We start from the raw sequence: 24,103 nt of genomic DNA, 5'->3' as shown, positions 1-24,103 counted from the left end.
AGATGCAGCCAATAAACTTATGGTATTGTTTCTGTCAGGTGCATAGCAGGGGCGGACTGACAACTCATGGGGCCCCTGGGCAATAGGGGATCATGGGGCCCCTGTGTCCTAGCTCACACTCAAACCACACCCAAAAAAGCCTATGAAAGGTATCAAGGGCATCTCATGGGGCCCCCTACAGACCCCGGGCCCTCGGGCAGTGCCCAAGTGCCCAAATGGTCAGTCCACCCCTGGTGCATAGTAATCCTAATATTCTTATGTCAGCACCTTTTCTATGAACAACTACTAAATAGAATTATTAAATACTAAAGTTGCATTATTTGTATATACACTTACTGGCCACTTTTTTCCCATGAATAGAGCTTTCTATCGGTGGTAGTTGATTGCCTGTGCGTTTTTAATTTTTTGCGCTATAAAAAAAAGACCAACAATTTTGAGAAAAAAAACAATATTTTTGACTTTTTGCTATTAAACATGTCCAGTAAAAAATTTTAAAAAAAAATCTAATTTCTTCATAAATCTAGGCCAAATGTATTCTGCTACATGTCTTTTCTAACAAAAAATCCCGATACACGTCAATTAATTGGTTTACATGAAAGTTATAGTGTTTACAAATGGCAGCATAGATACTGGGATTTTTTTTTTGTTACTTATAATGGCGGCGATCAGCATCTTATAGCGGGACTGTAGGACTGCGGCGGGCATTCTGACACTGGGGGGAACTGACTTGGTGTCACTGACATCCCCAGTGACACCAATTCAGTTATCAGTGCTAATAAAAAGCACTGACACTGTACTAATGGCACTGGGCTGGAAGGGGTTAGCATGTGGGGCGATCAAAGGGTTAACTGTGTGTTGTGCGCTGGTTTACATAGTGTGCTGTGTCTGTGCTGCACTGTAATCACACTGCTTTGTATGGCTGTTCTATGCAGAGCCATGCAAAGCAGTATGCAGGAGCTGACAGGGGAGAGAACTGTATTGTTTACAAACAGTTCTCCCCCCCCGTTGGAGATGCTCAGTAATCACTGGGCGCCGGCGAGTAATCACCAGCCGGGATATGGTGATTGACAGCGAATGGTGGCGTGGGTAGGGTGCACGCGCCCCCTAATCGGAAATACAAACTCTCGTATGTATACATGATTTTGCGCACCCATGCTGTCCTGTAGCAGTACTTCTGCTATAGGGCGGACGGGAAGCGGTTGAACAAGTGGTGCTGCCAATGAAACGTATTGGCTGTTTTATATGATTTTTTTATCAACAAATAAAATTTTGGATTCTTTTATCCAGTTTTTGGCTGGAGCGTCTTCTTTCTGTCTTTCTATGGTTTGACCTACTGCTGGGTACCCATTAAGGGAAATCTTTCTGTGTGGGAGCCACCTCCCCAGATCTGTTGGGGTTTTTTTTTTTAAGTTTTCCTACATCTGACTACAAGTGTAAAAGTTCCCAGTGCATCTTGAGTGACTGAAGAGGAGCACTCAGTGTCCATAAAAATGTCTCACTTAATGATTTATTATAATAGTCTATTGAAGATAGAAGAATACAAGTAGAGCCAATAACTTCTATCAGCAGTTCTGCAGTATGCCAGCATGTCGTGGAGCAGAGGCAGCCCCAGGACTGCTGATCACATTTTTCTTACCGTCATTTGTGTTTTAAAATTTCTCCTACAGATACGCATTCAACGGTCTCTTTTTTTGTAACTGCACTGGAACACACTGCACTGGCAGGAGTGTATCTGCCATGTGGCAAACAAGGCATTTGCCTTGGGTTGCATTTTTGCCCCCAGGCAGAAGGGATCAGTGGCGTCTCGGCAGTGCTCAGGCAGGAGGGCGGTCTCGGCAGTGCTCGGGCGAGGGGGCTGGCTTGGCAGTGCTTGGGCGGGAGACGTAGGTTTGGCAATGCTCAAGTAGGGAGGCAGAGGAGGCAATGCTCAGGAGGGGGAGGCAGGCTTGTCTGTGTTTGGGCAAGGGGAGATGGGCTCAGGCGGGCTCGGCTGACCATCTCCTGTATCCCGTGCGCAGTCTCTGACCGTATCCTGTCTGCAGTCTCTGACTGTCTTCTGTATCCTGTCTGCAGTCTCTGACTGTATCCTCTCTGCAGTCTCCTGTATCCTGTCCGCAGTCTCTGACCATATCCTGTCCACAGTGTTTGACCGTATCCTGTCTGCAGTCTCTGACCATTTGCTGTATCCTGTCCACAGTCTCTGACCGTCTCCTGTCTGCAGTCTCTGACTGTCTTCTGTATCCTGTCTGCAATCTCCTTTATCCTGTCCACAGTCTCTGACTGTATCCTGTCCACAGTCTTTGACCGTATCCTGTCCACAGTCTCTGACCGTCTCCTGTCTGCAGTCTCTGACCTTCTTTTGTATCCTGTCACAGTCTCTGCCCATATATTATCTGCAGTCTCTGACCGTCTCCTATCCGCAGTCTCTGACCGTCTCCTATCCGCAGTCTCTGACCATCTCCTGTGCACAGTCTCTGACCGTATCTTGTTTGCAATCTCTGACCGTATCCTGTCTGCAGTCTCCTGTATCCTGTCTGCAGTCCCTAACCTGTTCTGTCTGCAGTCTCTGACCATATCCTGTCCGCAGTCTCTGACCATCTCCTGTATTCTGTCCACAGTCTCTGACCTTTTCCTGTAGTATGTCCGCAGTCTCTGACCTTCTCCTGTAGAATGTCTGCAGTCTCTGACCATCTCCTGTATAGCATTCGCAATCTCTGACCATCTCCTGAATCCTGTCCACACTCTCTGACTATCTCCTGTACCCTGTCTGCAGTCTCTGACCGTCTCGTGTACCATGTCTTCAGTCTCTGACCATCTCCTGTAATATGCTTGCAGTCTCTGACCATCTCCTGTAATATGCTTGCAGTCTCTGACCATCTCCTGTAGTAGGTCTGCAGTCCCTGACCATCTCCTGAGGTGGAGCTCTAACAGGAAGAGGTGGGGCCTAAACAAGAAGGGGTGGGGTTTACAGATTAAGGGGTGGATCTTAAAGAGGAAGGAGTGGGACAAATCTAGATGGAGGGGTGCCCAATTTTAGTCTTGCCTAGGGCAGCACAAAACCAAAATACAACACTGTGCACTGGTGTGAACTAGGACCATTGGAAAACCCTGTGAGTGCGCTGTTGAGGCCGGTTAACACCCAAATGCAGTGTGGGAAACCTGCGTTCCATGCACTTTCCCGCACTGCGCTCAAAATGCACTGCCCTTGTGATCTGCAGTGGGTGTCGAATCAATGCTTATGACACCTCAAACACAGTGCGTTACCCTGCACCAGATTGGACAGTACAGAAGTAGCATGAAATCTGGTTGCAGTGCATTCTGTAAAGTAAGTGCATGGACTACTTTTGGTAAGGTGCGGTACAATTTCAGATCATTAAACTGAATAGGCTGAAAACGCACTGCAGGCAAATCACACAGAAACATCATGTTCCTGTGTGATTCCTGGTGTGAAATAGCACTTAATAAAGGTTTAAAACACACTGACCTGCATCTGGTCTTACCAGCCCTAAGTGTCTGTGCAGCCAATCCAGTTTAAGTGTGCCTCTGCACATGGGCCTTGCCCAGGGGTGGACTGACCATTTGGAAACTCGGGCACTGCCCGAAGGCCCGGGGTCAGTAGGGGGCCCCATGAGATGCCCCTGGTACCTTTTTCATAGGATTTTTTGAGTTTGGGCAAGGACACTGGGGCCCCATGATCCGCTATTGCCCGGGGGCCCCATGAGTTGTCAGTCCGCGCCTGGCCTTGCCTCAAATGTATGTGCCTGTCTACACCATGGCCTGGAAATGGGTTAAAAGGGAACATGTTGATAGAAGGAGTAAGAGGGAGGACCTCATCAGTGCGCTTTTGCTGCTTCATCAACCAATCAACAGTCATGCGTGTGCCTTAACCAACCTGTGTATTTGCAGTAGATGTCTTGGATATTACTGTGTTCTCTGCCTGGATCACACAACTGGCTGCACAGAGTTACAAAGCCTTTGGCAGATAAAAAAAAGTTCATTATGTTAACTGTGCTTTAGAGCAGCTTGCCTGATGTTCAGTTTTAATGTTCTGGATCGATAACTGTACTGATCAATGAAGCTTCTCAATTATAACCGGAGATGCTTTTGCTATTTACAGTATATGGTGCACCATCAATGCTCTCCTTTAATAGACAGAGGCATACACTGAGCTCCCTATGGTGAGGGGCTCCTTCTGTGCTGCTGGCAATAAGATTCGGGTGCAGGTCCTGTTGTCCTGGAGGTGGGATCAGCGTATCTGTTGTATCAAACAGAGAATTAATAGACTTCATACTGAGTACTACTACACAGTGATTGCTTTTTACTGTTCTGCATTCTTCGCGCTTGTATCTTTCTGATTAAACACAAATCAGTCTCTAGGTGGATCATTCCAGTTCAGTGTTCACTTTGCTGAACTCAGTACAGAAGTCAATGGGTTGCTATTCTTAAAGAGACCCTGTCACTAACTTTCAAAAGAGCTAGTAAACGCACAGACAAGTCAGGTATTTTAAATACTTGTATTTTTTTTCTTTCCATACATTTTTTTTCATTTACTTGCAATGTACCTCTGAACTTGGTAGAAAGTTAACTACTCCAGGAACAGCCAATTCCCTAGCATAGCGCCGCCATCCCCCCCCCCCCCCCTCCCCTCCCTGCACATCATAGCCCTCCCCTCTTCTGGGGGGTGTCTAATGACTGTCTCTGCTGTCCCAGCTCCTCTGCCCCCCCCCTTCCTTTTATGCAGCTGTTGGGGGGAGGAGTGAAGAGGAATAATATACACTCGCAGCCACTTTATTAGGTAAACTTGTTCAATTGCTTGGTAACACAAATTGCAAATCAGCCAATCACATTGCAGCAACTCAATGCATTTAGGCATCTAGACATGGTGAAGACGACTTGCTGAATTTCAAACTGAGGAGCATCAGAATGGGGAAGAAAGGGGATTTAAGTGACTTTGCAGGTGGCATGGTTGTTGGTGCCAGACAGGCTGGTCTGAGTATTTCAAAAACTGCTGCTCTACTGGGATTTTCACACACAACCATCTCTAGGGTTTACAGAGAATGGTCCGAAAAAGAGAAAATAGCCAGTGAGTGGCAGTTGTGTGGACGAAAATGCCTTGTTGATGTCAGAGGTCAGATGGGCAGACTGGTTGCAGATGGTCGGGTCAGAATTTGGCATAAACAATGGATCCACCCTGCAGTGTATGTACAGTTCAGGCTGATGGTGGTGGTGTAATGGTGCGGGGGATATTTTCTTGGCACTAGCAAGGTGTACCTAATAAAGTGGCTGCTGAGTGTAGAGTGTCACTTGAGTGACAGCTCTAAGTATGCTGGGGCTCCTGACATCACATCCAAGATGGCAGCGCCCAGCAGCAGTCTCGGGACTTTTGGATGTCTACACGGGAGGATTTCACGGGTAAATAATATGAATAGAATGCACATATATTCTTATGTTAAAATGAAAAGGGTTTCTTTAAATGATCAATCCCCTCAGTTGCAGCCACCTGCTTAAATGAGTATCTGTAGCCCTGTGCAGCTATATCTGGCACTACCTGGCCTTTGCAAAAAAAATCCTGGCTGTGCCAAGCTCCTACTGCGCATGCCCACCACTTAGCTGATTTATTCCTATGGCTGGACCATACCAACTCCCAGTATTTAGGGGGGTGGCTGCATCTTAGGGGAATTAGAGGTGCATTTAAAGGGTCTAAAAGTGAAATTCTCCTTTAAAGATTGGCACTTAAAGTGATTATAAACTCTTACATATACCCAGTAAAAGGACTAGCCTCAGGTGATACACAAAGATATAACCAATCCTCCTACATACGTTGTACCTGTTTATCTGTAGTCTTCTCTTTTCTACAGCTTTTCAAAATGCTGAATTTATAATGCTTGTCTGAGAGTTCAGGAAAAGGGGCAGAGAGCTGAAGTTACACACCACAGAGCTTAGTGAGGAGAGCTCTGAGAGCAGATTGGAGGGAAGAGATACACCCCCTTTCACAGTATCTCCCCTTTCCTCCATATCTAATCCCTCACCACCTATAAACCCCAACACCTTTCACAGTATCTCCCCTTTCCTCCATATCTAATCCCTCACCACCTATAAACCCCACCACCTTTCACAGTGTTTCCCCTTTCCTCCATATCTAGCCCCTCACCACCTATAAACCCCACCGCCTTTCACAGTGTGTCCCCTTTCCTCCATATCTAACCCCTCATCACCTATAAACCCCACCGCCTTTCACAGTATCTCCCCTTTCCTCCATATCTAACCCCTCACCACCTATAAACCCCACCACCTTTCAGAGTATCTCCCCTTTCCTCCATATCTAGCCCCTCACCACCTATAAACCCCACCACCTTTCACAGTATCTCCCCTTTCCTCCATATCTAACCCCTCACCACCTATAAACCCCACCACCTTTCACAGTGTTTCCCCTTTCCTCCATATCTAACCCCTCACCACCTATAAACCCCACCACCTTTCACAGTATCTTCCTTCTCCTGTATATCCAACCCCTCACCACCTATAAACTCCACTGTCTTTTACAGTATCTTCCTTCTACTCCAGTGATTTAGCAGCATACTTGCTGTAAGTGGTCATAATAGAGAGAGTGTTTGTATATGGCACCCCCCCTCATTTGTGACCGGAGTCTCTTTGTAACCCTGCTACTAGTTAGAACAGCTTAACTGTGAGGTGTGGGGAGGGTCCGAGTTGAATATTGCTGACACAAATTAATGGATCATTAAAAAGATATGTCAGCTTTTGCTGCAATATTCAGCTTCAGTCCACAGATTTTCCCTGCAGTGCTTTTTTGCCCCTAGATGTCCTCAGTCTGAGGGCCAGCATCATTTAACTCCCTTTCTCTGAGCCCAGATCCTCCTGGACCCACCCCAACCTGTGACTGAGCAGTGGTAGAAAAGTCAGAACAGTGTTGACTTTTTTTCCTTTTCACTATGACCTCTCCTCCTATCAGCGTGTCAGCACCTAAACCAGTTGGCTCCTTGTACTGCTTCTTTCTCTCACACTCCAGCTCTGCTGTACTGCAGGAGGCTGATATTTGGTTAAATTCAGATACTTGCACTGCTTGAATTTAAAAAATACATTTAATTATGTAAAAATGATTACAAAGTTGCATTAACGTGTTTCTTTTATATCTACTTAGAATTCAGCTTTAAAGTCTAACCCCAGACATTTCTTTTTACTTTTAGATAATGTGAGGAAAATGATTAATTTCTGACTGTGGCCCCATCTGGGGGATTGGCCTTCACTTCCTGTCCCCCATGTGATGGCCATCCAAGAAATGGGGTGTTATTTTCAGCAGAACAGGTAAGTATGGTCGGCAATAAAACATTGTTTAACCCTTCCCACTCTATTAATAAGAGATTTTGTCTATTTCTTCATTGGATAGAGTGCCCATCATTTCCTGTCTTGACAGGAAGTGAGGAAAAATCTCTCTAATAAGGAGACAGAAAGCAATAGAATCCTAGCAAGTGTTCTCACTTTATTTAAAGCTAAGAAAAGGTTTGGCTGGGGTTGGTCTTTAATGTGTTATTGGATACTAGGATTGATGAAACATCTACATTTTGTTTCATGATGATCTCCGTTTTTTTGGTTTATTCGGTCTCCATCACTTGAACGGTTTCCTCTACCAGCTCATATGGAGTGATGGTCTCACTCAGCACCGGTGTGGTTCCCCGGGCATAGCGATAGGACCGCAACCTGGAAAGACAGGAGGAAGGATTACAAGTCATCTGTGTCAGTTATGTACAGGAAATCTCCAGCCTGATTATTTCTATCATTATATTATTTCTACACAAGTCATTTCCATTACACTCACCTTCTCTCCTATCCAGCACTGGGTCTCCTCTCCAGAACATCTGGGTGTCACTTGGAATGATGGCACCATGGCCAAGCAATTAACAGGTGCCGCCCTATAGGGCTGGGCAATGCATTTCTCAGATTTTAATTGATTCATCCTTACACCTGAAGCCTAGTGTTTCAGACATCTTTGTTTTCCCCTGAGCTGCAGTGTCCCACCATGTCACACGCCCTCTCTGTACACACCAGCTGCACTTCTTTCCACTGTCCCCAGCATTTCCAGTCACCCCTGCACTCCTGTGTCTTCAGTTACCCCTGGGTCTCCAGTGACCCCTTTGTCTCCAGCAGGCCCAGACTGGGACAAAAAATAGGCCCGGGCATTTTGGACTGAGCAGCTCCAAGTCCGGGGACCCTTTCCTTGGAGCCCGATGGCGGAACACCAGGGCCTGGACACAAGAGCGTACTTTGCGACCCTGGTAGTTCCACCACTAGTGTCAATAGGTTTTTATTTTTATTTCATTTTTTACAATTTTGTATTTTATTTTTATTTTTTTATTTTTTTTGTAGGAGAGAAAGAAGAACGAAAGGGAGAGAGAAGGTAAAGAAGGAAGGAAGGAGGGAAATAAGGTAGGAGGGAAAGAAAATAGGAAGGAAATAGGGAAGGAGGGAGAGAAGAAAGGAGGAAAAGAAGGAAGGAGGGAAAGAAGAAAGGAGGGAAATAGGGAAGGAGGGAGAGAAGGAAGGAGGGAGAGAAGGAAAGAGGGAAAGAAGGAAGGAGGAGGGAAAAAACGAGGGAAATAAGGAAGGAGGGAAAGAAAGGAGGAAGGAGGGAAAGGGGAAAGGAGAAAGGAAGGAAAGAATTAAGGAGGGAAAGAATTAAGGAGGGAAAATGGAAGGAAGGAGGGAAAATGGAAGGAAGGAGGGAAAGAAGGAAGGAGGGAAAGAAGGTAGGAGGGAAAGAAGAAAGGAGGGAGAGAAGGAAGGAAGAAGGGAAAGAAGGAAGGAGGGAGAGAAGCAAGGAGGGAAATAAGGAAGGAAAGAAAGAGGGAAAGAAGGAACAAGGGAAAGAAGGAAGTAGGAGGGAAAGAAGGAAGGAGGGAAAATGGAAGGAAGGAAAAGAAGGAAAGACTGAAAGAAGAAAGGAGGGAAAGAAGGAAGGAGGGAAAGAAGGAAGGATGGAAAGAAGGAAGGATGGAAAGAAGGAAGGAGGGAAAAATGGAAGGAAGGAAAAATGGAAGGAAGGAAAGAAGGTAGGAGGGAAAGAAGGAAGGAGGGAAAGAAGAAAGGAGGGAAAGAAGGAAAGAGGGAAAGAAGAAAGGAGGGAAAGAGGGAAAGAGGAAAAGAAGGAAGGAGGGAAATAAAAAGGGAAAGAAAGAAAGAAAGAAAGAAAGAAAGAGAGAGAAAGAAAGAAAGAAAGAGAGAAGACACAAGGCTGGTGAGGAGTGTGGGAGGAGTGGCAGCTTTCTCTCTCCTCTCCCATCTGTGGTGGGCGGGGAACTGTCAGCACTGGGGACAGAATATACTGACAGATCCCCCGCAGCAGCTGCAGGGAGGGGGTACCCAGCGGCAGCGCTGCAGGAGATGAGGGGGGTGGCCGCGCGGGGGGGGGGGGGGGAATACCGGAATCCAGGGCAGCAGGAGATGGATAGGCGGCTCATAGAGGAAGCGAGAAATGCATGGTCCGGTTCATTTATGTGCTGCCCCTCCTATCCAGGCAGCCCCAGTCCACAGGGCAAATTCCTGGTGTGCCATATGGCCAGTCAGGGCCTGGTCTCCAGTGACCTCTGTGCCTCCTGTGTCTCCAGTGACTCCTGTGTCTTTAGTGACCCCAGCATCCCTAGTGACCCCATCATCTCCAGTGGCCCCATCATCTCCAGTGATCCCTGTGCTTCCAGTGACCCCTGTGTCTCCAGTGACCTCTGTGTAGGGTTGCCACCTCATCCCTTTAAAACCAAACAATTACACAGGTTCTAAGGCTTCAGGTTCTGAAGTTAATGCACACAAGGCACTAAGTGAATTTAATTACCACCTTAATCAGCCGCAGAACCTGTGTAATTAATATATGATCGGTTTTAAAGAGATGAGGTGGCAACCCTACCCCTGTGCCTCCAGCGTCTCCAGTGACCCCTGTATTCCTGTGTCCCCAGTAACTCTACAGTTGCAAGAAAAGTATGTGAACCCCTTGGGATTACGTGGAGTTTTGCATGAATTGGGCATAAAATGTGCTCTGAACGTCATCTAAGTCACAACAATAGAAGAACACAGTCTGCTGAACATAATACTACACAAACATTAGATGTTGCCATGGTTTAATTGCACATAACATGTAAACATTTGCTGCCTTCCTTCCTTCCTTAAATAAGGGCAATAATTGCCACCTGTTTTTCAAAGAATGAATGACCTCACTAATAGAACTCCACACTGCTATTATTTTGAACATGCCCCTTTCAATTAGTGATTCAATTACACAGAATCAGCAGTATGCATGTCATGACTGTTGGGTCTGTTGGATTTCTATTACTCTACTACACCTGCTAGTAAATTATTTGTCATGTAGAAATATCATTTCTACCAAAAACAGTGATTGATCAGGTTAGTGATGTCTGACTGCTATTATTTTGAACACTGTACATCCCTATACTTCCTAGACTGTCCCTCTCTGTGGATCCCTGGTCCATGACAATTTTGTTATATTTTCCTGCATTTTGCAATGTGCAGTCAGGCACAAATTCTATAACTGGCCCCCCAAAATTAATGTCCCTTTCCTGACAGGTAACCAACCAGCAATTTTAGAGGAAGGTTAACAATGTGAGCCCACATATTTCTTTCAATGTTGGATTCCTGATCTCAGTAAATAAAAGAATGATCACTTGTAACCACTTGAAGACCGTGATACATGTATATACTGTACATTGCAGTTTTCAAGTGATTTACCATATGTTTCCTTTCAGCTAGTGGTCAGCTTTCTGATGAAAAGGATCCGAAAGGCTAATTAGCCACTGGAACACTTTCAGTAGAGGCGGGAGGCGATGAGAGACTCTATGGTGGCGTTGGTGTTGGAGAACCAAAGCGACGTCACATCCAATCCCGGGCAAGTGCAAACAATTTTTTTTCTCCCAAGATCTTTTTTTTGACCCCAGATCTCTCCTTAAAGAGAACCTGTCTTGCTTTTTTCTATTACAAGGGATGTATATATTACTTTTAATAGGAATAATAGTGATCAAAGAAAAAAAAATAAAGAAACATTTTAAAAATAAATAAGAAAAAAATTAAAGTGACCCCATCCCTAAGTGCTCACGCACAGAAGTGAACGCATACGCAAGCATATGTAAATTGGGTTCGCAACACACGTGAGGTATCGCAATGAACATTAGAGCAAGAGCGATAATTCTAGCCGTAGACCTCCTCTGTAACTCTAAACAGGTGACCTATGAGAATTTTTAAAGCAAAGCATATGGAGAGTACCATAGTTTGTCACCATTCCACGTGCGCAATTTTAAAGCTTGACACGTCAGGTATCTACTTACTTGCCATAACATCCTCTTTCATATTTTACAAACAAAACTGCATTTTGTTCTTTTAAGTCATTAAAGTGTATTTTTTCCAAAAACAGAACACCGATCGCTGTATGGGACCTCTGTGTGAGGTCCTGATCATGTGATCACTGATTGGCCAATCAGTGATCACATGAATAGTAGTAAGCAAGATGTCACTTCTAACATCATTGCTTACTACTTGTGAAATCTGTGAATGATCACAGAGGTCACATGGTACAAGGCTATTCACAACAGCCTTGTACAATGTGACAAGCTGAGACCAATCACAGCTCTCACAGTGTTTCTTAATGGCTTCAAGAATGCAGCCAGAGAGAAAGAGAAATTATTGCTTTTACAGCCTTTATGGGTGTAAAAGCAATCAGTGTAAAAAAAAAAAAATCTTCATCACCCCCCAGAAGTACTACAGTGTCACTATGGTGACTCTGTACTGCTAGGGTGACAGTATGTTAAAAAAAAACATAAATAATAATATAAAAAAAAAATGTAAAAAAAGTTTTGAAAATGTATAATTTTTGGTTATAAACTAATTTGAGTTATTGTTTTTACTAAAAAGATAACTGAATAAATTTTGGTCAAGATTTAAAGAGAAAGATTATGAAGCAAGATTTATTTGCAAAATTTTATAAGAAAAACACTGTTTTTCAAAATGTTTGGACTTTTTTATTTATGTAGCAAAAAAAATAAAAAAAAATCCCAGTGGTGAATAAATACCACTCTCAAAAAAATGCTAAAAAATTCATATAGGTACAGTGTTGCATGACTGCGCAATTGTCATTCAAAGTGTGACAGCGCTGAAAGCTGAAAATTGGCCTGGACAGGAATTGGCTTGGGGGTAAAAGTGTCCGGACTTGAAGTGGTTAAAAAACTGCGAGAATACCATGTGTCATAAAAAATTGAAACCATAGCCATTTCATTCTCTAGGGTATTTGCTAAAAAATATATATGGTATTTGGGGGTTATAAGTAACTTTCTACCAAAAAAAATACTGATATACACTTGTAAACAAAATGTGCCAGAAATTGCTTGGTCTTATATCTGAATGACTGTTCAGTAGGGAAAAAAAATCAGGAGTGGAGATTGTATGGCCACCTATACTGTGGAGTATTACCTCTTTCCTTTGGTCTCTGTATCAGTGTATCCTCTCAGTATTTTTCCTCCTTCTCGTGTAATCACACACAGATCCACCCCACTTCCAGATCCGAGGTCGCAGGTGATGCCGGCTGTTATGGAATCCGTCACCAGCTTCTTTCCCTCTTCCAGCTAGATAGAGATAGAGGCGATAAAATGTTATTTCTCCAGCTTACATAGTACTAACACATATGCAGGCCATAGACGGGTCGAAAATCGGACGATTTAAAAAAAAAAAAAAACCTGAAAAATCGGTCGTTCGAACGGCCGACGTTACCACGAACGTTATAAAAAATCGGCCGATTTTCGTCCTGTCTATGGCCGGAATTAAGCCGTCTACGGCCGGCATTAACCCCATAACATCTGTCCCTTGCAGAGACAGGGGAGCACACCATACAAAGAAGAATAAGAAAAGAAGAATAATAAGAATAAGAAGAAGAATTCCAGTCCGCTATTATATTTTATATGAAAAAGTCTTGCGGTTGCAACAAATGTATCCATTTGTATCCAAATAAAAACATTGTAATACATTATTTGGATTACAATGTCTTTATTTGGATACAGATGTTTTTATATGGATACAAATGGATACATTTGTTGCAACCACAAGACTTTTTCATATAAAATATAATAGCGGACTGGAATTCTTTTTCTTCTTTTTTCTTCTTCTTGCAGGTCATGGCTCATGCGCAGATTTTTTATCGGTAAAACGATCGGTCGATCTGCCCATCATTGCCAGGAAAATCTGCCAATCGTCAAAATTGGCCACGAATTTTCCAACATGCCCGATAAAAAAAATGTGCAAAAACCCCGAAAAACGGCTAACCAATGAACCCACTAACGGTGCGAAAATCGGACCCCAACTGTCCCTGATTTCAAGGGACTGTCCCTCATTTGGAACAAAGTCCCTCTGGCCCTCTTTCCTCCTCATTTGTCCCTCATTTTGGTCTGATCTCTCTAGTTGTAAATAAAATGCACTACTTAGCTATCAAAAAGTGTTTCACAGTGCTAAACCTTTCATCCAATTTCTAAATTTTTGCATTTGTAAACTTCAAAAGGCAATTTACAGAAATAGTAGTTGTAAAATGCACTTTTTGGTTTAACTTATCTTTTTTTGTACAATTCTCCTTTAAGGGGGGCGTGACAGTCGGTGTGTCCTATTCCTACATACTTTTGCTATTAGGTATTCCTGATTCCCATCTCAGAAAGTTGGGAGGTATGCTAATATACATCACATTGGCATATCACCAGGGTGCAGGAACCCTTCCTGAGTCACTTCTTGTCTCCACCCACTACCCACCTCTGAGCACCGTCCCTTGGTTCCACCCTCTGCCCACCTCCAAGTACCACCCCTTTTAGAGAATATAGAGCCAAGTATCATTTTGTGGTGCTAAGTATTTTGTATGGAATTTGTTAATGATAAGAAAAGCAGCAAAATCGATCCCCCACAGCCAGTAGCAATACACCCTCCGCAGCAACAATATATTCCCCCAGCAACAATAGATTCCACCCCTAGCAAAAATAGACCCCCAGCAGCCAGAAATCATAGACCTCTAACTCAACAGTAGATCCCTTCTAGCAACAATTGACCTCCCAGCAACAATAGACCCCCAGCAGCCAGAAATCATAGACCTCTAACTCAACAGTAGATCCCTTCTAGCAACAATTGACCTCCCAGCAACAATAGATCCCCAGCATCAACAATGGATGTCCCCAGCAACAATAGACAGCCACACAGTACAAATGGACAATGATCCAAGACACACTGCAAAAGCAACCCAGGAGCTTTTGAAGGAAAGGAAGTGGAATATTCTGTCAATCACCCGATCCCAACCCAATTGAGCATGCATTTCACTTGCTGATTATGTTTCAATTGTCCAATTACTTTTGGTCCCTTGAAAAATGGGGATGGCTACTTTTAAGAGCTTTACTTCCTAAACCCTTCCTCCAAGTTGGATGTGCATACACTCAAATTAAACCTGAGAGTGTGCACATTCAGCCTATATCCATTATATAACTATAGATTGAATATGATTTGGTAAATACCTTTAAAAACTAAAATTGTGCCTGTGTCCAAATATATATGGACCTAACTGGAGGAACTATTTCCAGGTGTCTGGCCCTTTAAAAATGTGCTGCACGTCCTCGACTTTTTGACCTGTCCTCTTACAGATCAAAATTGTTTGTTTCCTTTTATGGGGGGGGTCCTTTAATCACCTCCATTTTTAAAGGGCCAGACACCTGGAAATAGTATACAAGTGAACAATCCTGGGATGGAAAATTACAACTGAGGGGAGCCCATAAGGAGGAGAAGAGGTGATTAAAGAACCCCCATAAATGGGAAACAAGCGATTTTGACCTGTAAGAGGACAGGTCAAAAAGTGGAGGTGAGAGCAGGATTGAATGGTGGTGGATACATGGTGTGCATGCTCACAACGTCATAGGAGGTGGTTCACTATATTATACGGTCATCATGGAAGATAATAAAGCAGCACATTTTTTAAGGAAGATAAATAATAAGCATTATATATGAATAGTGCACATTATATGATATTTGGTGCAAGGGAAAGTTTGCATATTGTTGATAATTAATTTAACGCCTGATGTGCTGTTGGTTTTCTTATAAGGCATTTTTTTAGGGAGTCGCAGCATTACACATTGTTTGGATTATCATATTTATTGTGGGAACACTTTATTGTTTGCAGCCACCCTTCAAACAGTTTTTTTTACAGGATAATATATTTGTTTTGTAGCACATAGGTTCACTTAATACACATAGGTGGCACGGGATATATTCTTTTAATTTTGAGTTCATAATTTCAGCTCTTTGCCCCCTTTTTTCTGAACTGTCATTCAAGCTTTAGAAATTCAGCACTTTTACACCCCGTTCACATCAAACACTACTTTGAAATTGTGTGACTTACAGAGAAGTCGCACGATTTCAAAGTCGGGTGACATGCCGATTTCAGGTGCAATTTGCAAGACATCTGATACAGATACAGATGATTCTGGTGACTGCAGCAGAGACGACCAACACTCCGGCAGAGTTCCTTATCCAGTGACCAGAAGTAGGTCATTTTCCTCCAATGCGCTATCTGGTTAGTGCATTCTACAGCCACACTTCCTACCACAAAAGTCACAGATTTCCTTATGTTACTCCATTGATATATTGACTTTGACACCACTGTCACCATGTATACCTTTTTTTGACTAAGAGTATGTTCTAGTACGGGTTTTACACACCAGTACTTATATGCTAGCTGCGTTTATCTCCATTGAGGTGGTCATATTGCATTGCGAGGTAATCTCAATATTCTAGCGCTGCATGCTTTTCTCTTTGTGACTGTTATCTTATGAGGCGTTTTTGAGGTTTGCCTTTCATGCCAGCTGCTTATATCCTGTTCTAATATCATCCAGCGCTCGTTTTACCCCCTTTGTTTATCTAGAACTCAATTGTGTATTTGCAAAGCTAGACAAACAAGAGAAGTCCATTTACAGAAGTGGTTTACATACACTTTAATGACACTTGGATTCTTACCGTCATGTTGGGTTTAAATCCATCTTCTAATACAGCGACTGCTGCAGCTTGGCCAGATCCTAAAACAACACAGAGAGCATCATAACAGCGGGACAGCCATAGCAACGTAATATTATGGGCACATTTAGATGTCTACACTCTGTTACAGTACGTTATCAAACACACCTTACCGTGCGTTATCCTGTTGGTCAACTTGCGTAGCAACTGTGCATTGGACTAGTGTGTTAGGATGACCTTCCAAATGAAACGCACTAAAACACACTACACCACACTTTGCACTTTGCTATGGGTTACAGTAAGGCTGGCCATATGTTGTACAATTTTACTTTAGATTTACCAAAACCATATAATGTGAGGTCAAACCTAAACACTTCAATTTGTATGCAATGAAGGTAAATGTAAAGAAAATTAAACAAGAAAATGGTATAATGTATGGCCAGCTTAAGGCACGATAGGACTCACATTTTACTGAGTTGTACTGTAATGTGGAAATCTGAACGAGCCCTTAATAACTCTGTACTGAAAAGCTGTAAAGCTACAACCCCATACATAAAACTAGAAAGCTGTCTATCTATCTATCTATCTATCTATCTATCTATCTATCTATCTATCTATCTATCTATCTATCTACATCTATCTATCTACATCTATCTATCTATCTACATCTATCTATCTATCTATCTATCTATCTATCTATCTATCTACATCTATCTATCTATCTATCTATCTATCTATCTATCTATCTATCTCTATCTATCTATCTATCTATCTATCTATCTATCTATCTATCTATCCATCTATCTATCTACATATATCTACATCTATCTATCTCCATCTATCCATCCATCTATCTATCCACATCCATCTATCCATCTATCTATCCACATCCATCTATCTATCCACATCCATCTATCCATCTATCTATTTATCCATCTATCCATCCATCTATCTATCTATCTCCATCTATCCATCTATCTATCCACATCTATCTATCTATCTATCTATCTATCTATCTATCTATCTATCTATCTATCTACATCTATCTATCTATCTATCTATCTATCTATCTATCTATCTATCTATCTATCTACATCTATCTATCTATCTATCTACATCTATCTATCTATCTATCTATCTATCTATCTATCTATCTATCTATCTATCTATCCACATCTATCTATCTATCCATCTATCCACATCCATCTATCCATCTATCTATCCACATCCATCTATCTATCCACATCCATCTATCTATTTATCCATCTATCCATCTATCTATCTATCTATCTATCTATCTATCTATCTATCTATCTATCTATCTATCCATCCACATCTATCTATCCATCTATCTATCTATCTATCTATCTATCTATCTATCTATCTATCTATCTATCTATCTATCTCTCTCTCTCTCTCTCTCTCTCTCTCTATCTATCTATCTATCTATCTATCTATCTATCTATCTATCTATCTATCTATCGATACTCACACACACAAATACAGGGAAGGTATTTTACTCTATAAACGTTTTTTCCCTTCATGTGTGCTATGGCCATTTGGCCATTTTTGTTCTTTGGTTTAATGATTGCTTTCAGCAAATTCTACTCACACACCACCATTGAACCTGATATCAGATTGGCTGAGCTCTGGCCTTTGTATACAGGTACTGTATACCACTATTCATTGCCATTTAGTTCACCTAGAGCTGTGAACGGAATTTTGCTTGTGGATCCATGTGGATGGACGCTGTACAGATGGGGGCCTTGCACATCCACCCCTGCAGTGATGATCGATGCACCGACGTGGCCTTGATATCTGAAAAGAGAAAAGATGAGATCATGTGTATAAAGAGTCCCTGTCACCACAACAGAGCACCATTGCTGTCCTTATGAAAATCCCTTGTAAGAACAGATCTTTAACCCCTTCATGACGAACGTAAAACAAATCCTAACGCCGGAACAAAGGTTTGCAACTTTGACATGTGTTGGCAAAACTATTCATATCATCGCAACTACTTAGTGCAGTGGTCGGCAAGCCGCGGCTCACGAGCCACATGTGGCTCTTTACGCACTTTAATGCGGCTTTTCTGTGTGCCGGGCGCCCGCTCTTCTCCCTCCTCTCGGGCGGCCGCCCCAAAAGTCAGGACTCTGCAGCTAGCCCAGCAATGGGCAAACTACGGCCCGGCGGACCTTTTAATCCGGCCCGCAGAGCGTGGCAAACATTGGCTGTCAGGATGTAGGCGGGGCAGCCAGGATGTAGGCGGGGCAGCGTGACAAACTCCTCTCCTCTCACAGTCCGCCCTGAAGACCAGAACGGCGCGGGAACACGGCGAGAGGAACGCGCGAAGCAAAGGTAAGTGAATTGACACAATATGGGGAATGAATTACTATAGGGGGGATGAATTACTATATGGGGGATGAATTACTATGGGGGATGAATTACTATATGGGGGATGAATTACTATGTGGGGGATTAATTACTATATGGGGGATGAATTACTATGGGGGATGAATTACTATATGGGGAATGAATTACTATAGGGGGGATGAATTACTATATGGGGGATGAATTACTATGGGGGATGAATTACTATATGGGGGATGAATTACTATAGGGGGGATGAATTACTATATGGGGGATGAATTACTATATGGGGGATTAATTACTATGGGGGATGAATTACTATATGGGGGATGAATTACTATATGGGGGATGAATTACTATATGGGGGATGAATTACTATGGGGGATGAATTACTATATGGGGGATGAATTACTATATGGGGGATGAATTACTATGGGGGATGAATTACTATATGGGGGATGAATTACTATAGGGGGGATGAATTACTATGGGGGATGAATTACTATAGGGGGGATGAATTACTATATGGGGGATGAATTACTATATGGGGGATGAATTACTATATGGGGGATGAATTACTATATGAGGGATTAATTACTATAGGGGGGATGAATTACTATGGGGGATGAATTCCTATATGGGGATGAATTACTATATGGGGGATGAATTACTATATGGGGGATTAATTACTGTAGGGATGAATTACTATATGGGGGATGAATTACTATATGGGGGATTAATTACTATAGGGGGGGTGAATTACTATGGGGGATGAATTACTATATGGGGGATGAATTACTATATGGGGGATGAATTACTATGGGGGATGAATTACTATATGGGGGATGAATTACTATGGGGGATGAATTACTATATGGGGAATGAATTACTATGGGGGATGAATTACTATGGGGGATGAATTACTATATGGGGGATGAATTACTATATGGGGGATTAATTACTATGGGGGATGAATTACTATATGGGGGATGAATTACTATGGGGGATGAATTACTATATGGGGGATGAATTACTATATGGGGGATTAATTACTATGGGGGGTGAATTACTATATGGGGGATGAATTACTATGGGGGATGAATTACTATGGGGGATGAATTACTATATGGGGGGTGAATTACTATATGGGGGATGAATTACTATGGGGGATGAATTACTATATGGGGGATGAATTACTATATGGGGGATGAATTACTATGGGGGATGAATTACTATATGGGGGATGAATTACTATATGGGGGATGAATTACTATGGGGGATGAATTACTATATGGGGGATGAATTACTATAGGGGGGATGAATTACTATGGGGGATGAATTACTATATGGGGATGAATTACTATATGGGGGATGAATTACTATATGGGGGATGAATTACTATAGGGATGAATTACTATATGGGGGATGAATTACTATATGGGGGATGAATTACTATATGGGGGATTAATTACTATAGGGGGATGAAATACTATGGGGGATGAATTACTATATGGGGGATGAATTACTATATGGGGGATGAATTACTATATGGGGGATGAATTACTATATGGGGAATGAATTACTATAGGGGGGATGAATTACTATATGGGGGATGAATTACTATGGGGGATGAATTACTATATGGGGGATGAATTACTATATGGGGGATTAATTACTATGGGGGATGAATTACTATATGGGGGATGAATTACTATATGGGGGATTAATTACTATGGGGGATGAATTACTATATGGGGGATGAATTACTATGGGGGATGAATTACTATATGGGGGATGAATTACTATATGGGGGATGAATTACTATGGGGGATGAATTACTATATGGGGGATGAATTACTATGGGGGATGAATTACTATATGGGGGATGAATTACTATGGGGGATGAATTACTATAAGGGGGATGAATTACTATATGGGGGATGAATTACTATGGGGGATGAATTACTATATGGGGGATGAATTACTATGGGGGATGAATTACTATATGGGGGATGAATTACTATATGGGGGATGAGTTACTATGGGGGATGAATTACTATAGGGGGGATGAATTACTATATGGGGGATGAATTACTATATGGGGGATGAATTACTATAGGGGGGATTAATTACTATAGGGGGGATGAATTACTATGGGGGATTAATTACTATATGGGGATGAATTACTATATGGGGGATGAATTACTATATGGGGGATTAATTACTATAGGGATGAATTACTATATGAGGGATGAATTACTATATGGGGGATGAATTACTATATGGGGGATTAATTACTATAGGGGGCATGAATTACTATGGGGGATGAATTACTATGGGGGATGAATTACTATATGAGGGATGAATTACTATGGGGGATGAATTACTATATGGGGGATGTATTTTCAGTTTTAAAAATGTGGCTCTCAAAATAAATTTCAATTGTGGTTTTGGTGAGATTTGGCTCAGTTGAAAAAAAAGGTTGCCCACCACTGACTTAGTGTATCCAGGTGAATTATACCCCATTTTTTTCAGGACAAATTGGGCTTTCATTTTCATTTGGTAAATAAAAATAGATATCTCCTGATTTTCTTAGTATAAAAAAAAAACTGCCACAAAATAGAAAAAAAACACATTGTTTAAAATTTTGCTATATATTTCTTCCAATTACCATAAGCTACTGCCATCTGACAACCCAAAATAAATTATCCGGCTCTTGGCAATCAGAGCGATAACAGATATGTGTATGTTTTTTGTTGTTTGTACCTGTAGTAGGGCCCGGAAACAATAGTGCGCAATTTGCTTTTTTATCTTACCTAAAACACACTGACACTAATTGAAAAAAAATGCTTTTTTTATCCTACCTAAAATACAATGTCCCTGACCTTTGACCTTAACCCACAGGTAGGTAGGCTGTAGGTATGTTTCTTTATTTGTAATTATTATTTATTTATTTTTTCACACACTTTTTTGTTTACACTTTTTCCTTCTAGCTAGGAGAAAAAGATACAAAGTGTATTTTTCTCCATTCAAGAGGAAAAAACAAGGGGGTGGGCTGTACAGTGAATGATCACTGTGATAGCCAATCAGAGGCTATGCTGAACAGGTGATTACGATTCTCGCTTCCCCTGATCAAGGTTTTTTTATATAATATTTTTTTTCTTACATACACTTCTTTGTTTACACTTTTTCCTCTAACAAGAAGGAAAAGATACAAAGTATCTTTGTCTCCATTCAAGAGGAGAAAACAACACAGGAGTAGGCTAAATAGTGACTGACCACTGTGATAGCCAATCAGAGGCTATCCTGATCATGTGATTGAGATCCTGGCCTCCCCTGATCTAGGTATTTTTTCTTTATTTAATATTATTTTTTTAATATTATTTATTTATGTATTTATTTCAAACACTTCTTTGTTTACATTTTTTTCCTCTAGCAAGGAGAAAAAGATACAAAGTATCTTTTTCTCCATTCAAGAGGAGAAAACAAGGGGGTGGGCTGTACAGTGAATGATCACTGTGATAGCCAATCAGAGGCTATGCTGATTAGATGATTGAGATGCTAGCTTCCCCTGATCTAGGTTTTTTTTTTAATTTAATAATATTTTTTTTATACATACACTTCTTTGTTTACACTTTTTCCTCTAACAAGGAGAAAAAGATACAAAGCATCTTTTGTCACCATTCAAGAGGAGAAAACAACACAGGAGTGGGCTAAACAGTGACTGACCACTGTGATAGCCAATCAGAGGCTATCCTGATCAGGTGATTGAGATCCTGACCTCCCCTGATCTAGGTATTTTTTTTCTTACATACACTTCTTTGTTTACACCTTTTTCCTCTAGCAAGGAGAAAAAGATACAAAGTATCTTTTTCTCCATTCAAGAAAAGAAAACAAGGGGTGGGCTGTACAGTGAATGATCACTGTGATAGCCAATCAGGTGATTGAGATCCTGGCCTTCCTTGATCTAGTCTCTTTCTTTCTTTCTTTCTTTCTTTCTTTCTTTCTTCTTGTTTTTCCTCTAGCAAGGAGAAAAAGATACTTTGTATTTTTATCTCCATTCAAGAGGAGAAAACAACACAGGGGTGGGCTGTACAGTGAATAATCCCTGTGAAAGCCAATCAAAGGCTATCAGGTGATTGGGAACATGACCTTACGGTTTCCAATTGTTAGTACTGTGAGCATCCCCAGCACAAACACAGGTATGCATATATGCAGTCCCATGGATAAAGACCCACTTACAGTTGTGTTCAAAATAATAGCAGTCAGACATCACTAACCTGATCAATCACTGTTTTTGGTGGAAATGATATTTCTACATGGCAAATAATTTACTAGCAGGTGTAGTAGAGTAATAGAAATCCAACAGACCCAACAGTCATGACATGCATGCTGCTGATTCTGTGTAATTGAATCACTCATTGAAAGGGGCATGTTCAAAATAATAGCAGTGTGGAGTTCGATTAGTGAGGTCATTCATTCTTTGAAAAACAGGTGCCAATTATTGCCCTTATTTAAGGAAGGAAGGCAGCAAATGTTGTACATGCTGGTTACAGTGCATTTCTCTCTGAAATTCTGAGGAAAATGGGTCGTTCCAGACGTTGTTCAGAAGAACAGCATACCTCGATTAAAAAGTTGAATGGAGAGGGGAAAACATATAAAGAAGTGCAGAAAATGATAGGCTGCTCAGCTAAAATGATTGTAAATGCTTTAAAATGGCAACCAAAACCTGAAAGACGTGGAAGAAAGCGAAAAACTACCATTCGAATGGATAGAAGAATAGCCAAAATGGCAAGGACTCAGCCAACAATCAGCTCCAGGAAGATGAAAGAAGGTGTAAAGTTACCTGTGAGTACTGTTACAATTAGAAGACGCCTATGTGAAGCCAAGCTATCTGCAAGAAGACTCCGCAAAGTCCCACTGCTGAAAAAAAAGACGTGCTGAAGAGGTTACAATTTGCCAAAGAGCACATTGACTGGCCTAAAGAGAAATGGCGCAACATTTTGTGGACTGATGAAAGTAAGATTGTTCTTTTTGGGTCAAGTGGCCGGAGACAGTTTGTCAGACGACCCCCAAACACTGAATTCAAGCCACAGTACACTGTGAAGACAGTGAAGCATGGTGGTGCAAGCATCATGATATGGGGATGTTTCTCATACTACGGTGTTGGGCCTATTTATCGCATACCAGGGATCATGGATCAGTTTGAATACATCAGAATACTTGAAGAGGTCATGCTGCCTTATGCTGAAGAGGAAATGCCCTTGAAATGGGTGTTCCAACAAGACAACGACCCCAAACACACCAGTAAAGGTGCAACATCTTGGTTCCAGACCAACAAGATTGACGTTATGGAGTGGCCAGCCCAATCCCCGGATCTTAATCCAATAGAAAACTTGTGGGGTGACATCAAAAATGCCGTTTCTGAGGCAAAACCAAGAAATAGAGAAGAACTGTGGAATGTAGTCCAATCATCCTGGGCTGGAATACCTGTTCACAGGGGCCAGAAGTTGGGTGACTCCATGCAACACAGATGTACAGCAGTTCTCAGAAACAGTGCTTATACAACTAAATATTCATTAAGTGATTCAAAGGAAAGCAAAATCTTCAAACGTTTTTCAGTTTATATAGTGAATGTTTGAGTTTGTAAAGAAGAATACAAACACTGCTATTTTTTTGAACAGTTTAATATTCACTTTTC

General features: G+C 41.8%; 1 protein-coding gene across 1 annotated transcript in view; it reads right to left on the bottom strand.

The window, feature by feature from the left end:
- Positions 1-7,081: 7,081 nt before the first annotated feature.
- Positions 7,082-24,103, bottom strand: part of LOC149449033 (proteasome subunit beta type-10-like) — a 32,494-nt gene continuing 15,472 nt past the window's right edge. Inside the window, exons 5-8 of the mRNA XM_089693925.1 lie at positions 17,738-17,853; positions 16,039-16,097; positions 12,481-12,632; positions 7,082-7,716 (exon numbers count right to left, since the gene is read on the bottom strand). Of these exons, the coding sequence (XP_089550051.1) occupies positions 7,611-7,716; positions 12,481-12,632; positions 16,039-16,097; positions 17,738-17,853 (433 nt within the window). The 3' untranslated portion in view covers positions 7,082-7,610. The remainder of the gene's footprint in view (positions 7,717-12,480; positions 12,633-16,038; positions 16,098-17,737; positions 17,854-24,103) is intronic.

The sequence above is a fragment of the Staurois parvus genome, unplaced genomic scaffold (genome assembly GCF_062004578.1).
Source record: "Staurois parvus isolate SC_StPar_1 unplaced genomic scaffold, SC_StPar_1.0 ptg000640l, whole genome shotgun sequence".
NCBI lineage: Eukaryota > Metazoa > Chordata > Amphibia > Anura > Ranidae > Staurois > Staurois parvus.
The sequence above is the reverse complement of the archived record's forward strand: the minus strand, read 5'-3'. Positions and strand labels throughout refer to the sequence as shown.